At 45.8% G+C, this 17147-nt stretch overlaps 1 protein-coding gene across 1 annotated transcript in view; it reads right to left on the reverse strand.

The window, feature by feature from the left end:
- LOC126547728 (membrane metallo-endopeptidase-like 1) overlaps nucleotides 1–1066 on the reverse strand; it is a 36929-nt gene extending 35863 nt beyond the window's left edge. Inside the window, exon 1 of the mRNA XM_050195689.3 lies at nucleotides 840–1066. Within this exon, the coding sequence (XP_050051646.2) occupies nucleotides 840–1066 (227 nt within the window). The remainder of the gene's footprint in view (nucleotides 1–839) is intronic.
- Nucleotides 1067–17147: the final 16081 nt, after the last annotated feature.

Genomic DNA, 17147 nt, shown 5'->3' on the forward strand with positions numbered 1-17147 from the left:
AAACACTGTTTTCCTTCTCGCTGCCGTCGCACATGACGTCTTCAGACAGAAAACTGCATGAGGCGAATTCATTAAGAAAGTCACTCTACAAAGCCACCAATCAGAGTGCATCTTTGCCATTGTCACAATGAGCTCCTCCTCCCCCTCCTTCCCCTCTTTCTTAATATTATTCCTCAACCTATGGTAGGTCCTCTGCAGAATTAAGGCCTCTCCCAGTGATATCCAGTTACCCCTGTCTTTATGTAGCTAACTCCATCCTGTGACATCACATTTTCTTATCTCATCACAAGCGCTAGTTATCTGCCACACTATTTTAATCTTCCCTTCTCTTGGCGCCCGTTGTCACTAAGATAGACCACCGGTTATGTTCTACGCATTACATATGACGTGCCGAATTCCACTTCTTCATCTTAATCACCACCAGAATATGATCAGCTGCACCCGTTTGCTCTCTAGTCCATATCGCCAAGTCCTTGTCTTTGTATTACAGCTATTATAGCCCCTCCTAATTGTTGTTGTTGTTGTTGTTGAGGTGATGGCGGTCGTCGTTGCCGTCCAAGTTTGAGCCTCATAGCTTAGTGCTTGTAAAATAGACTGCTGGAATACTTTTCGTTTGGACGTGTCAGTAAGCTCCCGTTAATCAGTTTATTCTTATTATTCGGATTCCATGTAAAGAGTTGGTCTATATAAATGCACCCTAGCACACCTTCAAAAGGCTCACTGCCAATCGCGAACTCCTGACCTGACGTATTAGTTACCGGTCGACAGGCAACTCAAGTCCCAGCAGCGCAAGTTAGAGAAGGTGAATAGAAGAAAAGGCTCCGCCATGATGAACGCACCGGTTCAGCTGGTGGGGCTCGTGCAACGAGGCGAACGAGTACGGGAACACGCGCAGCTTGCCGATCTTGTCGATCAACCTCGCCTCGCTCGGCCTGCCTTCCCTGGGGAGCGCTGACACGAAGTCCTTTGTTGCCTGGGTGACTGCCTGGACTATGCTTTCCATCTCTTCCACATCCTTTTTGATGATCGCTGCGTGCAGGTACAGGTGCTCCACGGCGAAGGGCATCAGCCTGCGCCACAGAGCGCGGACTGAACACCGCTGACAGGCGCTATAGTTGGAAGCTGACGCACTGCGATACCACACTATGCTTGACTGCGTTATCAAATCCTTATACGTTTGCACATTCGTTCCGAAGAAATGTACGGAGAGGACCAATTTGAGAAGAAACGGCTAATCGATATTCCAATAACGATTACACCACAGATTGCAGCTGCAGTGCAAGATGGTAAGCATAGGCGTATCTCCCGGGGGGAGGGGTGCACTTGCTTTCTTCAGAAGTGGTGTAGCAAAGTAGGCCATTTGCCCCGTCACCTTCTAAACTGGGCACTGCCGACTGCAGACTGTAAATTCAAACAAAAATAAGCGCTGAGGAAAATATTTCTTTCTGAATAGCACTCACGTAAATGTGCTTTTCTTTTTCCTGCGCATTCCCTGCTTAATCAGCGGCGATTCTCTTTCGGGCCTCAGCGCAACGCACACTGTAGCAGATGGCGCGCTGCCGGCCGCACTAAGCGTACGGTTCGCGTTGCGAGTGGCCTGCTGGATGCGCCTTGCACGCCTACGTTGCAGAGGATGCTCTCGCGGGGCAGTCCAAAGCAAGTTTCACCTTTCACCGCTTGCATCATCCAATGTTTTTTGGGACCATCTAACCTAACCACATTTGAAAACGCAAAATCAGCTTTGTCTTTTATCGTTTAATGATCTTGAATCATTGCTGCCATTGCAGATTTTTCCCCTAGATTTGGCGACTTGTCATTGCGACAAAGTTTTCTATTTAGAGTCCGGCGACTTTTTTTGGCGTCTAGAGTGGACAACTGCTCACATTTTGACTACATCGAAGTTGGGAAACTACCTTTAAAACGGGCCTTCTAAACGTACTTCATTATTCAAAAGCTACATGTTAGCGCCTGAAACCCGCTGTACGAGACATATGCTCCATGACGATGATGAAGCAACGGTTGACTTCACATTGGTAGTCTTCACATTGTGATTGTGTTTCACAGCACGATGGTCAGCCACAAACTACACATTGTTTTCACAAAATTTGTGTATTACAGCGAAGCTGTATACCTCTACCGTCCAAGGAAATTTTCCTGTCGTTGTGGTAAGCAAAAAACTTCCCCATACGTGGGCCGATACTGGAGATAGTGCAATGCCTGGCCAATCCGCGGCGGAGGTGAAGCAGGCGTTAAGCCCTCCCCATACGTGGGAAAATAGAGGAATTGCGGATCAAGCTACAGAACAGGTATTCGGTTTAACTCTGGAAGACGACCTTAGTGTTGAAACAATGAACGACAATCTTATGGGCATCATTAAGGAGTATGCAATAGCAGTCGGTGGTCACTCCGTTAGACAGGATACCAGTAAGCTATCGCAGGAGACGATAGATCTGATCAAGAAACGCCAATGTATGAAAGCCTCTAACCCTACAGATAGAATAGAACTGGCGGAACTTTCCAAGTTAATCAACAAGCGTAAGACAGCTGACATAAGGAAGTATAATATGGATAAAATTGAACATGCTCTCAGGAACGGAGGAAGCCTAAAAGCAGTGAAGAAGAAACTAGGAATTGGCAAGAATCAGATATATGCGTTAAGAGACAAAGCCGGCAATATCATTACAAATACGGATGAGATAGTTCAAGTGGCTGAGGAGTTCTATAGAGATTTATAGAGTACCAGTGGCACCCACAACGATAATGGAAGAGAGTAGTCTAGAGGAATTTGAAATCCCACAATTAACGCCGGAAGAAGTAAAGAAAGCCTTGGGAGCTACGCAAAGGGGCAAGGCAGCTGGGGAGTGTCAGGTAACAGCAGATTTGTTGAAGGATGGTGGTCAGATTCTTCTAGAAAAACAAGCCACCCTGTATACGCAATGCCTCATGACCTCGAGCGTACCGGAATCTTGGAAGAACGCTAACATAATCCTAATCCATAAGAAAGGGGACGCCAAAGACTTGAAAAATTATAGATCGATCAGCTTACTGTCCGTTGCCTACAAAGTATTTACTAAGGTAATCGCAAATAGAGTCAGGAACACCTTACGCTTCTGTCAACCAAAGGACCAGGCAGGATTCCGTAAGGGCTACTCAACAATAGACCATATTCACACTATCAATCAGGTGATGGAGAAATGTGCGGAATATAACCAACCATTATTTATACCTTTCATTGATTACGAGAAAGCGTTTGATTCAGTCGAAACGTCAGCCGTCATGGAGGCATTACGGAATCAGGGTGTAGGCAAGCCGTATGTAAAAATACTGAAAGATATCTATATCGGCTCCACAACCACCGTAGTCCTTCATAAAGAAAGCAACAAAATCCCAATAAAGAAAGGCATCAGGCAGGGAGATACGATCTCTCCAATGCTTTTCAAAGTGTGTTTACAGGAGGTGTTCAGAGACCTGGATTGGGAAGAATTGGGAATTGGAGAATGCCGTAGTAACTTGTTATTCGGTGATGATATTGCCTTGCTTAGTAACTCAGGGTACCAATTGCAATGCATGCTCACTGACCTCGAGAGGCAAAGCAGAAGGGTGGGTCTAAAAATTAATCTGCAGGAAACTAAAGTAATGTTTAACAGACTCGGAAGAGAACCACACTTCACGATAGGTAGCGAGGCACTGGAAGTGGTAATGGAATACATCTACTTAAAGCAGGTAGTGACCGCGGATCCGGATCATGAGACTGAAATAATCAGAAGAATGAGAATGGGCTGGGGTGCGTTTGGCAGGCACTCTCAGATCTTGAACAGCAGGTTGCCATTATCCCTCAAGAGAAAAGTTTATAACAGCGGTGTTTTACCAGTACTCATGTGCGGGGCAGAAACCTGGAGGCTTACGAAAAGGGTTCTACTTAAATTGAGGACGACGCAACGAGCTATGGAAAGAAGAATGATGGGTGTAACGTTAAGGGATAAGAAAAGATCACATTGGGTGAGGGAACAAACGCGAGTTAATGACATCTTAGTTGAAATCAAGAAAAAGAAATTGGCATGGGCAGGACATGTAATGAGGAGGGAAGATAATCGGTGGTCATTAAGGGTTACGGACTGGATTCCAAGGGAAGGGAAGCGTAGCAGGGGGCGGCAGAAAATTGGGTGGGCGGATGAGTTTAAGAAGCTTACAGGGACGACATGGCCACATTTAGTACATGACCGGGGTAGTTGGAGAAGTATGGGAAGGCCTTTGCCCTGCAGTGGGCGTAACCAGGCTGTTGATGATGATGATACGTGGGCCGATCTCGAAGATAATGCAATGCCGGGCCGACCCGCGGCGGAGGTGAAGCAGGCGTTAAGTACTCCCCATACGAGGGCCGATCCCGAAGATAGTTCAACGCCGCGCCGACCTGCGGCGGAGGTGAAGCAGGCGTTAAGCACTCCCCATACGGGGGCCGATCCTGAAGATAGTTCAATACCGGCGTGACCCGCGGCGGAGGTGAAGCAGGCGTTAAGCACTCGACATACGTGAGCCGATCCCGAAAATAGTGCAATGCCGGCCCGACTCGCGGCGGATGTGAAGCAGGCGGCAAGCACTCCCGATACGTGGACCGATCCCTAAGATAGTGCAATACCGACCCGACCCTCGGTTGAGGTGGAGCAGGCGTTAAGCACTCTCATACGTGGGCCGATCCCGAAAAAAGTGCAGTGCTGGTCCGACCCGCGGCGGAGGAGAAGCAGCTGGGCGTTAAGCACTCCCAATACGTGGGACGATCTCGAAGATAGTGCAATGCCGGGCCGACCCGCGGCGGAGGTGCAGTTAGCCATTAAGGGGCCCACATACACAGCTTCACTGGTCGTCCTTCTTCACAGAGTGGAAGGGCACTGCTAGTTTTTTATTCTTTACAAAACCGATTTGTATGGGCTGAAACGTTGCGGGTTCTTCGTCATCACTAAATGCATTCGATCGGTGGACCGATCTGCTGTCTTCGACTGAGATGTGTTCATGTTTGTTTCTACGCGTGTGACATAATGCTTGTTAACTTAGTTAGTATGCCTATGTTTACAACTTTATATGGCCGATAAAACCTTACCTGGCCTTACCTTATCCTTACCTTTATCCTTTATCCTTACCTGGATAAAACCTGGCCTTACTTATTATAGCTGTCCACTAACCTGCTATTGTAATCGATGGTTCGCCTTTCGGGCGAAACTGCGACTTTTTGCAAGGTAAATAATGGGCACTGCAACACATATACATCAAAAATAATCTATTTGTCATCACGATATATGCCACCAGACAAAGGCAAAATTTAACATAACTCCCTTGCGCACATGCGTTAATTGCTTCAAATACTTTTTTCGCACGGTGTTAGCGAGTGGGACAGTAACTAATCTCCAAACGGGTGTCATTCAGAAAATTCATTACAAGCAGATACGCCTTGAAAACTCACCGGCTACAAATCGTAGATTGCAATATGTACCGTAAATTAAGAAATTCATTGGGAATTTTCTTAAATTAATCGGAAAATGTGTTTCGTTTTCGTTTGGCAGCGGTGCGACACAGCCACACGAGTTGATTTTCCTACTCTTTGGTGCTTGACTGCAGCGGCTGGCGACTTCATCGCACGTTTGCTTTTCCGCTGGTCAAGATTTCGCCAAGGGACGGATCACAATTTACCAAATAAGAAATTGACGTCACCGCCTGCTATCAGCCTGAATCTACTGCCTTCATACTGAACATGCGGCTACAGCAGCCCCACTTAGATCAGCTTTAAAAGTACTCTGCTGCTACCGGGAACGTTTCATTCGGCAGCCGTGCGACACAGTCCCACGGGTTGATTTTCCCGCTCTTTGCAGGTAAGCTGAACTCTTTTACTTGTTTTTCACGCCTGTTTCGTTTCGCACTGCTGCCATACACAGCTCTTGTACCACTAGCCGAACTGTTGCTGCCTTTTGTTATTCTCTTGGTGTTACCAGTTGTATCTTTCAACCCTATTTTCAGTTTCTTTTTGATAAATGTCGCCCTCAAGGGGGAAGCGCGAGGAAACAGATCACCCTGACAGTTCGCGACAAGAGCTGGTAAACTTCAGAAAGGAGGTCCTTGCTGAATTTAGAAGGCTCAAGAAAAGCGTCCAATACTGTAGCGATACATGTGATACAGTGGTCGAATGTCACAAAGAAGTCAAAGAACATATGAAAGATATTGAGTCGCATAGAACTAGTAACGAAGCCCTGCAGGAGGAAAACCGCAAGCTAGCACAGCGAATCGAAGAACTCGAACGCTATTCTAGAACAAACAACATTGAAGTTAAGAGCTTCCCAGCAGACAGTGAACCTGTTGATTTCGTCATGAGGTTGGTTGAGTTTGTTGGTGAGCCTGTGACAAAAGGCGACATCGACATTTGTCATAAAGTGCCAGCTGCAAAACGAAGTGAAAAAAAAAATTGTCGTAAGGTTTGTGAGGGGAGAAAAGCGAAATTCACTTCTTGCGAAAGCAAAGAGAACGCGGATTAAGACAGTTGTGCTGGAGCACAAAAACGCGAGTGCTCTGTACGTAAACGAGCATCTAACCCCACAGAAGAAGCAGATACTTGGCACTGCGATAGCAAAGAAAACGTCAGGTGGGGTGGAAGTAGGTGTGGACCAAGGATGCGAAAGTTTTCGCACATCGGGAAGATAGCTCCCCTGTACTCCGGCTTATCTGTCCGATGACGTACAGCTCATGACTGTTTTGTAGTCCTGCGCGCTGTTTTGTAGTCCCATGCTTATGTCCTTTATTGTAGATGCGCCACGATGGCTGTTGCAATAGCAAACCTAAAAACACTTGGAAACAAAAACTCCTTATCCTTCCTTCGCCTTAATGCGCGATCAATGGAAAATAAGCATGATGATATGGATTCGCAAATTGATTCTACCGGTGTTCATTTTGACACCATAATGGTCTCAGAAACTTGTTACACGCGACACACTGTTCCATTTAAGTGTACTGGTTATCAAACTTTTGTACTGAACCGTTCGCAACGGCCGGGCGGCGGCGTGTTGCTGTTGGTTAGTCGCGCACACGACGTGGAAATTTTAGAGGAATTATCTGTCTCAGATAATGATATATGTGGTTTACTGGCCTCCAAAGGCTCGTTGTCGTGTCTTTCATAATTTTTTGAGATAATGTTAGAACTTGTGTCACAAAATAAGTGTGTACTGTTTTTTTTGTCAATCCTCACATCTAGCGGCTTTAATAATGCTATAAATGAGCCGACCCGCATCACTGATAAAACAGACAGCCTCCTTGATCTCTTATCACCAATGCATACAGTGAAATTGTGTCAAGTGCAACACTTCTTTGTGATATTAGTGGCCATCTTCCTATCTTTGCTTTTATTTCTGTTGGAAACGAAGCAAAGCGTGAACGAAGCACTCCTATACGCTCGCAGAATGTTGCTGATCGTTCCCTGGAAAGCTTTCGAACAGAAGTTCAGAATCATGATTGCAGCCACGTTATGTTGTATACTGATGCATATAGCATGCACGAAGTGTTTATGGTGGAATTTAAAGTTATCTATAAACGAAAATTTTCGCGATATTGTCACGTAGTAGTGACGGTGAAGAAGGAAGCCAAACTGTGATTATAGAAACTGGCGTTTTATTGGGCGAACTTGTGCCCTCAAAAGCAGGCTATACTCAAAGAACAACGATAGCGGCGAACACACTCGACGATCGTAGAAAATCTTATCAGCGGGTCAAGCGCGTCGGCTTTTATAGATCAGTCGTCGAATGTTCCAGAGTAACCGCTGGGACCTGCGTGTCTTCCACAAAGTTCTACACTATATTCGCGTCTCGCACACATGCGATCAGACTACACAAGTTGCGGTGAAAGACAGTGGACGGAACCATCGATAGCATTCCAGAAACTTTTTACATGCAGGCGCGTCCTGCGCTATGCGATAACATTTGTTAGGCGGTAAGAAGTGGTCGCCCGATAAAGATAAAGAAGTACACGTGTCAATATCGTACACAGGAGATGTAAAAAATCTTGCAAACAATGTACAAACAGTTATTTTCGCAAGCAGGTAAGCTTAAAAACAGCATGTACTGGGAATTTGTGAAAACCAATGATATCGGCAAATTTAAAGCTTTCAAGCTTTCAAGATAAACTAAAAGCAGCGAAAGAAGAGTATTATCAGGCATATATTTTAACGATGTGGTGAATAATTCCGCTCTGTTCTGAAAGCAACTGAACCGCCTCATAAAATATACTGATATAACTAACGTTGATAGCATTCTCGTGAACAGCAGTTCTGTCCGCGCAGCAGACCTTTCGAATGTTTTAAATGCTCATTTTGTAGCCCTTGGAACACCTGGAAGTTTTACCACGGAAAATACTCCTTCGATTCACAAAACAGCAAACTTTTATGGCAGCATGGTGTTTTTCCCACGAGTTAGAATGAAGTTAAAGATGTGTTTCATAGCCTGAAACATTCCAAGTCGCATGATGCAAATGGCATGCAAATTAGGCCAATCAAATGTATTATGGACATAATTGCGCCGATTTTAGCTGAAATTTACAACTTAGTTCCAGAACAAAGTTGCTTTCCGAAGGAAATTCAGATTACAAAGGTGGTAGCAATCTACAAGGGGGAAAACAAAAATGACAAATAATTTTAGCCCACTTTCCATTTTACCGGTAATTTCGAAGGGCTTAGAAAAAATAATGCACAAGCAATTGTATGTTTTTTTTAGACAAACATTCGCATATCTCGACAGCACAATACGGTTTCCTGGAATGCAAGTAAACGGAATTACCCTTATTAACACAAAAGGAGTTTATAACTACGCCGCTTGATGCAAAAGAGGTAGCCTTAGGTATATGTCTAGATCTTACAAAAGCATTCGATTGCGTTCACCATATTGGACTTCTAGCTAAGCTTGAGTAACATGGAACTAGTTTCATGCAAACAAGTTTTTGTCCTCCTATCTCCAGAATCGTTTCAGTACGTTAGCCATAACTGTTCAAACTCTAAAATAAAACCTATCCCACACGGTATGCCACAAAGGAGCATTCTCGGGCCACTTCGTTTTCTAGTTTATATGAATTGATATTTTTTCCACAACTGAAAATATTGCTACGAATGAAGAATGGGTTTACTTACAGTGGAAATGGTAGACAAGACATGGGGCGGTCCGAAACAGCCGATCACTCCGAAAACCTGGCGCCGCTTCTTCTTTCTCTTCCACGCTCTTCCGATGCGGCGTTGCATTTTCCTCCGGCTAAGATGAAGCTCACCGAGCGAGTCAGAGTGCGCGTTGATGGTACGGTGTCAATCGTGCGACGTGCACAACTTGCGTCTTGCGTGAACGGTTGTTATCAGCCGTCACTTTAGCGATGACATAGGTCACGTCACTCAAGCATTTGAGAATGACGAACGGGCCCGAATACTTGGAGAGAAGCTTTTGGCAAAGTCTCCTTTTCTGAACCGGTATCCACAGCCACACGAAGTCACCGGTGGCGAATCTGACGGGCAGATGTTGTGCGTCGTAGCGAGCCTTAGCATGAACATGCCACGATAGGGTTCAGAGCGGGGCAAGTCGACGTGCTTCTTCGGCACGACGCAATACCTGCGTGACCGAAGCATCGTCGTTAAGTGAAAAGGGAAGTATGGTGTCGAGAAAACTTTGAGGATGGTGAGCGTAGAGGAGAAAGAAAGGTGCGTGTCCTGTGACTTCATGCTTGGCTGTGTTGAAGGCATACGTGATGAACGGTAATACAGCATCCGAGTTATGATCCGTTGAGACTTACATTGAAAGCATGTTGAGAGGGTACGATTGGTGCGCTCGGTTAGACCATTGGTTTGCGGATGGTAAGGCGTGGAATGACGATATTGAGTTCCACAAAGGCGTAGCAACTCTTTCACGACGCAACCCGGCCGCAATCGCTTATCACCACACGAGGAGCTCCGTGGTGGAGGATAATCGAATGCAGAAGAAACCCCGAAACATCGGATGCTGTAGCTGAGACAAGTGTCATTGTTTCAGTATAACGTGTTAAATGATCCGCGCACACGATTATCCAGTGGCAGCCAGTGAAAGACTTGGAGAAGGGACCGAGTAAATCTATACCCACTTTTTTAAAGGTGAAGTCAGCGGTGTAACCGGTTGCAGAGTTCCTGCAGGAACTGTAGTCGGTTGTTTGTGGCGTTGGCAGACATCACAGCTGGCGTCATACTGCTTGGTTGTCTTCCACGATAGAGGCCAATAGAAACGTTGTCGGAGGCGGTGGAGAGTTAGAGCGAATCCAAGGTGACCGGATGTAAGGTTGTCGTGCATGGCTCGAATTAAAGCAAGACGCAGGCATTTTGGAACGACGAGCAGTAGTGGAGCACCGTTGTTTGAATAATTCATGTGGTAAAGCAGACTGTCACGAATCATAAATGGCGTAGCCCGTTCGAATCTGCGGGTCGCATCAATAATCGGCTTTAGTGAAGGGTAGCGCTGTTGTTCGTTCTTGAAGATGGCAAAGCCAGGAAAGTCCGATGAGATTGTAGTTAAGTTGTCGTCGAAATCGTCATCATCAGTACCCTCGCTCTGAGAGGGAAGACGACATAAGCAGTCGGCATCTGTGTGGCACCGACCGCTCTTATAAGCAACAGAAAAGTCGTATTCTTGAAGACGCAAGGCCCACCGAGCCGACCCCCCGGCTGGGTCACGCAGTCCAACGAGCTAGCAGAGAGAATGATGGTCGGTGACAATCTTGAAATGGCGGCCATACAAATAAGATCTGAACTTGTGTATGTGGAAAACAACAGCAAGACATTCCAATTCCGTGACTGTATAATCGCTCTCTGCTTTCGTCAAAGTGCGACTTGCGTACCCAACGACGTGTTGGCGTCTGACATGAGACTGGACGAGCACAGCACCAATGCCCACACCCCTTGCATCAGTATGCAGTTCAGTGAACGCCTCCGGATCCAAATGGCGGAGAAGTGGCCCAGAAGTGAGCAAAAAAACTTCAGCTGCTGGAAAGCAGTCTCACACTGAGCGGACCATATGTAGGGAGTGTCCTTGCGGAGCAGGTCAGTCAGTGGACAAGCAAGCTTACCGAAGTCTTTAATAAACCTGCGAAAATAAGAACAAAGGCTCAGGAAACTTCAGATATATTTCACTGTCTTCGGCTGCTTAAAGTTGCGAACAGCAGAAATCTTTTGGGGATCTGGCTGCATACCGTCCTTGTCGACGAGAAATCCCAGCACAAGGGCTTGACGCTCACCGAAACGACACTTCCTTGAGTTTAAAATTAGGCCAGCCTGTCGGATGCAGTCCAAACCAACGCCGAGCCGCTGGTTGTGTTCGTAGAAAGTTCGGCCGAAAATAATCACGTTATCTATATAACACATACAAATCTCCCATTTGAGACCACGGAGGATGGAGTCCATAAATCGCTCGAAGGTTGCTGTGGCATTACATAAGCCAAATGGCATGACGTTAAACTCATAGAGTCCGTCAGGCGTAACAAAAGCGGTCTTTTCTCTGTCAGACGGGTGCATCGGTATTTGCCAGCACCCGGACCGGAGGTCAATCGACGAAAAGTACGATGCGGAGTGTGGAGTGAATGCAGTCAACAGCATCGTCAATCCTTGGTAAGGGATACACGTCTTTCTTTGTGACGGCATTCAAGCTGTGGTAGTCTACACAAAATCTCCACGAGTTGTCTTCCTTTTTCACTAGTATAACAGGAGCTGCCCAAGAACTGCAAGACTCCTGAATAACTCCATTCTGCAGCATGTCGTCGACCTGTTCGGCAATCACTTTTCTTTCCGTGGGAGATACGCAATAGGGTTTCCGATGTATCGGAGTCGCTTGCCCTGTGCTGATGCGGTGGTGCATGCAGGATTTCGGCAACATCCGAGAACGCTCGCGTTGAGTAAAATCAAATACTGGCGTGTAGCAGGCGAGCACTTGGTAGGCTAGCACTCCCTGAAGTCGTGCTAGCTCTTCTTGAACCACTCGACGCACGATCGAGGCGATGTCATCGCAGGCAGCGACGTCCATACTTGCAACTTTGGTGACGTTGTGCAAGCGCCCGAACTTCGGTAAGATCCTTCGGGTCTTCAGAGCTTCCAACGCGCGACATTGCTGCCTGAATTCGGAAGGAGTGCGCAGGTTTTTTTTTTTTTTTCGTTATTAAAATATTGTAGACGTCTTCAGCGATGCCTTTTAATAGGTGTCCTACTGTGTCTTCATACGACATATTCGCGTTTACAATTCCGCATAGCTTCAATATTTCTTCAATATACGTTGTACACGTTTCACCAGGCAATTGGGTTCTGCGTGAAAGCGGGTGTTCCGCTTTCTTCTTTTTGGAATTGGAGTCGCCAAAGCAGGATTTCAATTCCTGGACAAAAGTTTCCCGAGTGGTCAGCACGCGTTCGTGATTGTCAAATCAAAGTAGAGCGGTACCGGCGAGAAAAAAATGCAACGTTCACAAGCTGCGCTGATGTACTCCCCCCGTTACGCCGGCTTACTCTTTCGTAGTGTCTCAGTCAGTAATCCACGTCTTCATCTGTTTTACTTGAGAATATACGTGGTTCCGGCGTCCAGTAGCTAGGAGGCTTTGGTCTCTGACTGGCTTGAACAATGTCGTCTTCGATGGTGTTCACTGACCGGCCTGCTTGGTCATCGGCCATGCTTGTTGGCTCTGGTGGCAGTCCAGCCAGGCGTCTGCTTCTATGAAGATCTTGCAGGACTGGGTTGTCCAGGGCGACCAGTACCCAGCACTTTCACCACTTGTTACGAATGAAGAATGAGTTTATTTGCAGTGAAAACGGTAGAGAAGACATGGGACGATCCGAAACAGCCGATCACTCCGAAAACCTCGCGCTGCTTCTTCTTTCTCTTCCACGCTCCTCTGGGGCGGCGTTACAATATGAAGTAGATTGCATATGCAGACGACACAGCCATTTCTTTTTCAGGGGCACGAGCCCGGACATTCTTGTTAATTTTGCAAACGTCATGCACCAGGATACTTTAAACTGGTGCGATAGAAACTGCCTAAGAATTAATGCTAAGAAAAGACAAGCGACCACGTTTCCCACAAAGCATAAGGCCCTAAATCTTGAAAACATGTTGTATCTAAACAATGAGGAAATTACAATTTTAAGTGAGATAAAAGCTCTAGGAATTATATTTTCAGAAAATTTGCTATGGAACAAACATATCTAGTTTCTTTGCAGTAAGCTAAACTGAATAACAGGACTATTATACAGACACCGACATGTCTTCCCCACTATTGTGAAGCGTTTGTGTATAATTCACTGTTTCTATCTACATTAAATTATTGTCACCTAGCCTGGGAAACGACATCAAAGCAAGACATCGCCATAATAAAATTATGTAAAAAACGTACAATTCGTGCAGTAACAAATATTTGCTCCAAAGAACACACTTCTAAATGTTTTTTATTACAAAATAATGTCGGTTGAATTTATTTACTTATTTCGTCTGGCGTGTAGGTAGAAATCCGCAAAGGGAAATGTTTACGTGAACGTGTTTGACCTGAACCGTTGCGCAGTTCCATGTACTACAACACATACAGACCTTTGCTTGGTGGGAACATTTTTGTCGTACAAACTATGCGCGACAATCGGTTTCATATAGCATTGCTGCTCTGTTAAACACTTTGGCTACTAATGGACTAAACCTGGATACTACGTCCACTCGCTCCACTATCGTTCATTTATCACAAGAGACCCCTGGATGACTCTTACTTGCTCTTGTCATATATATATATATATATGTATATCCAGACTGACTGGTCTTGATGTGCTTATTTCTTTTTCTCAGTTTACGATTATTTTCTATAGTTTATTTGTGGGATTGTGTCGACATCTCAGTTTATTACTGTTGCATTTTTTTGTTATAAATCGAGCATTGTACTTTTTAACTGAACCTATTTCCTACCTGTAAATTTTTTTTACAATATTACAATTTTTAACTCTTCGCAATTTTTTCTGTCTCTCGTACAGTGCCTAGATTTATGTCAAACTACATATGCCAGTGCTGCTCACTGCCGAATTGTAACACAGGGGACCAGGCATAGTCAAGCTACACTTAAGCAGCTTTTTCCCGCCACCCCCCTTTCTCTTCTTGAGATTAATAAAGTTTGATTTCATTTGATATGTCGTGCCAGTAATGTCCACCCCTCTGAATAATTCAGCTGAAGGACTAAAATTATATCACCTGCAACATGCCATCTTTTATCATTCTGGTAAACGTAAAGTTGATCCCACCTATATAGTAACCAATGTGTACAAATGGAAGATGATGTTAGGGGCCAAGTCAGGAGACCTGAGTCATCACCTTTCGCCTCAGCACCATGACCATCATGTATTCACATATTTTCATTTAAACGCATTGTCATTGTCTTATATATATTGGGAGGCAACGTTAAGGCCGTCAGAGTCTTCTTTATTCGCTCGAGCGAGAGCCCCATGACAGGCCCAAGACAGTGATGATGAGTATGTACAGAGGAAAAGGTGAGCGTATTAATAACGTTTACACTAATTTCCCCGCCCGTGCAAGCGGCCAGCCTGGCCGCGACTTAGCCAAGAAGGAAACGCTGAACGAATCGTTTGAGGCGCGAAACATCAACGATTTCCGAACCACGGTAACGACAGTCCGAAGAAACCTCAACGGGAGTAAGAGGATAGTTCACTGGGGATGTTTGTTCAGGAATGAGGTGGGGTCCAAGAAAGTGTGATTCAAACTTCTCACACAATCCGGGTGTACGAATGGGCGTCGGAAAAAGCACTTGCTCTCCAGGACGAAAGGAGACGCCTCGATGAGAGATGTCGTAACGTTTCTTGCGATCTAGCTGACTGACTTCTGTGTTGAGGCGAGCATATTGGCGACATTCTTCAAGTTTCGAGACGAATTGTTCGGGCATACTGACCGAGGTGTCAGTTAGGGCATTCAAGAAAGCGGCGTCGACGGGGAATGTCGGCGAACGGCTGTAAACGAGGTAGAAAGGTGAGTACCCCGTGGTTCGTTGGATAGCGGTGTTGTGAGCAAACGTCACAAAAGGAAAATGTTTGTCCCAGCTGTCGTGGTTTCGCCCGATATACAGTGATATCACATCTGTTAGTGTGCGATGAAATTGCTCTGTTAAGCCATTTGTTTGAGGGTGGTATGCGGATGTCGTCTTATGAACTGTGCCACAAGCTCTGAGTACTTCTTCGGTCATTGTTGACATGAAAGTCTTGCCATTATCACTCAAAAGTACATGAGGTGCACCATGACGCAGAATGGCATTGAGAAAGAATGCGGCAACATCTGAGGCCTAACTCGAGCGTAGAAGAGCGGTCTGCGTACCGTGTCATCGATGACGTGATCCATCGATGATGTATGTAAAATACTGAAAGATATCTACAGCGGCTCCACAGCCACCATAGTCCTCCATAAAGAAAGCAACAAAATCCCAATGAAGAAAGGCGTCAGGCAGGGAGATACGATCTCTCCAATGCTATTCACAGCGTGTTTACAGGAGGTATTCAGAGATCTGGATTGGGAAGAATTGGAGATAAGAGTTAATTGAGGATACCTTATTAACTTGCGATTCCCTGATTATATTGTCTTGCTTAGTAACTCAGGGGATCAATTGCAATGCATGCTCACTGACCTGAAGAGGCAAAGCAGAAGAGTTGGTCTAAAAATTAATCTGCAGAAAACTAAAGTAATGTTTAACAGTCTCGGAAGAGAACAGCAATTTACAATAGGTAGCGAGGTACTGGAAATGGTAAGGGAATACATCTACTTAGGGCAGGTAGTGACCGCGGATCCGGATCATAAGACGTAAATAATCAGAAGAATAAGAATGGGCTGGGGTGCGTTTGGCAGGCATTCTCAGATCATGAACAGCAGGTTGCAATTATCCCTCAAGAGAAAAGTGTATAATAGCTGTGTCTTACCAGTACTCACCTACGGGGCAGAAACCTGGAGGCTTACGAGAAGGGTTCTACTTAAATTGAGGACGACGCAACGAGCTATGGAAAGAAGAATGATGGGTGTAACGTTCAGGGATAAGAAAAGAGCAAATTGGGTGAGGGAACAAACGCGAGCGAATGACATCTTAGTTGAAATCAAGAAAAAGAAATGGGCATGGGCAGGACATGTAATGAGGAGGGAAGATAACTGATGGTCATTAAGGGTTACGGACTGGATTTCAAGAGACGGAAAGCGTAGCAGGGGACGGCAGAAGGTTAGGTGGGCGGATGAGATTAAGAAGTTTGCAGGGACGACATGGCCACAATTAGTACATGACCGGGGTAGTTGGAGAAGTATGGGAGAGGCCTTTGCCCTGCAGTGGGCGTAACCAGGCTGATGATGATGATGATGGCGATGATGATGATGGCGATGATGATGATGATGATGATGATGATGACGATGATGATGATGATGATGATGATCGATGACCGGCTGGCGTAATGGACAGAGTCCCGACCTGGTCTATCCCAACAATGAAAAAATGTCTCACTGATATGGGCTGTAAGAGGCAAGCAGGAGGTGAAGTCGGTCGTTTCCGCCGTTTTCACTAAACACAAGCAGTGACATACTTCGCCACAAAAGTAGACATGCCTGGCCAAAAGGAACGGCTCCTAATGCGGTTGTATGCTTTGCGGAACCCATGTGGCCAGCAAATGGGTCGTCGTGAAAGGCTTCGAGGACTTGTGTGCCCAGTGAACGTGGAAGAACAGGTACGCAGCGGTGTCTGTCGGTGTTGTAAATGTAGCGGTGCAGCACGTCTTTTCCGACCTTAAATAGTCGCAATTGTCGACGTAATCTGGCATTCGGTGCAGGACAAGTTAAGCACAGGCGGTGCATAATGCGCTTGTAGTATGGATCAGAATGTTGACACTAGGTGAATTCAGTGCCGCGACTGGAAGGTAGCGTGTGAGTAACTGCTAGCGATGTTAACGTAAGCGGGGACAGTCTCATCATCAAGTGGCGAGCAATGGAGAGACGTGCTCGAAGATAGTAGTGGCAGCGAGGCAGAGCGTCGGCATCCTGATGTTTTTTTCTCAAACTTGTACGCAACGTCAAAATCATACTCTTGCAATCGGAGCTCCCAGCGGCCAAGGCGTCCAGACAAATGTT

The sequence above is a fragment of the Dermacentor andersoni genome, chromosome 1 (genome assembly GCF_023375885.2).
Source record: "Dermacentor andersoni chromosome 1, qqDerAnde1_hic_scaffold, whole genome shotgun sequence".
In the NCBI taxonomy this organism is placed as follows: domain Eukaryota; kingdom Metazoa; phylum Arthropoda; class Arachnida; order Ixodida; family Ixodidae; genus Dermacentor; species Dermacentor andersoni.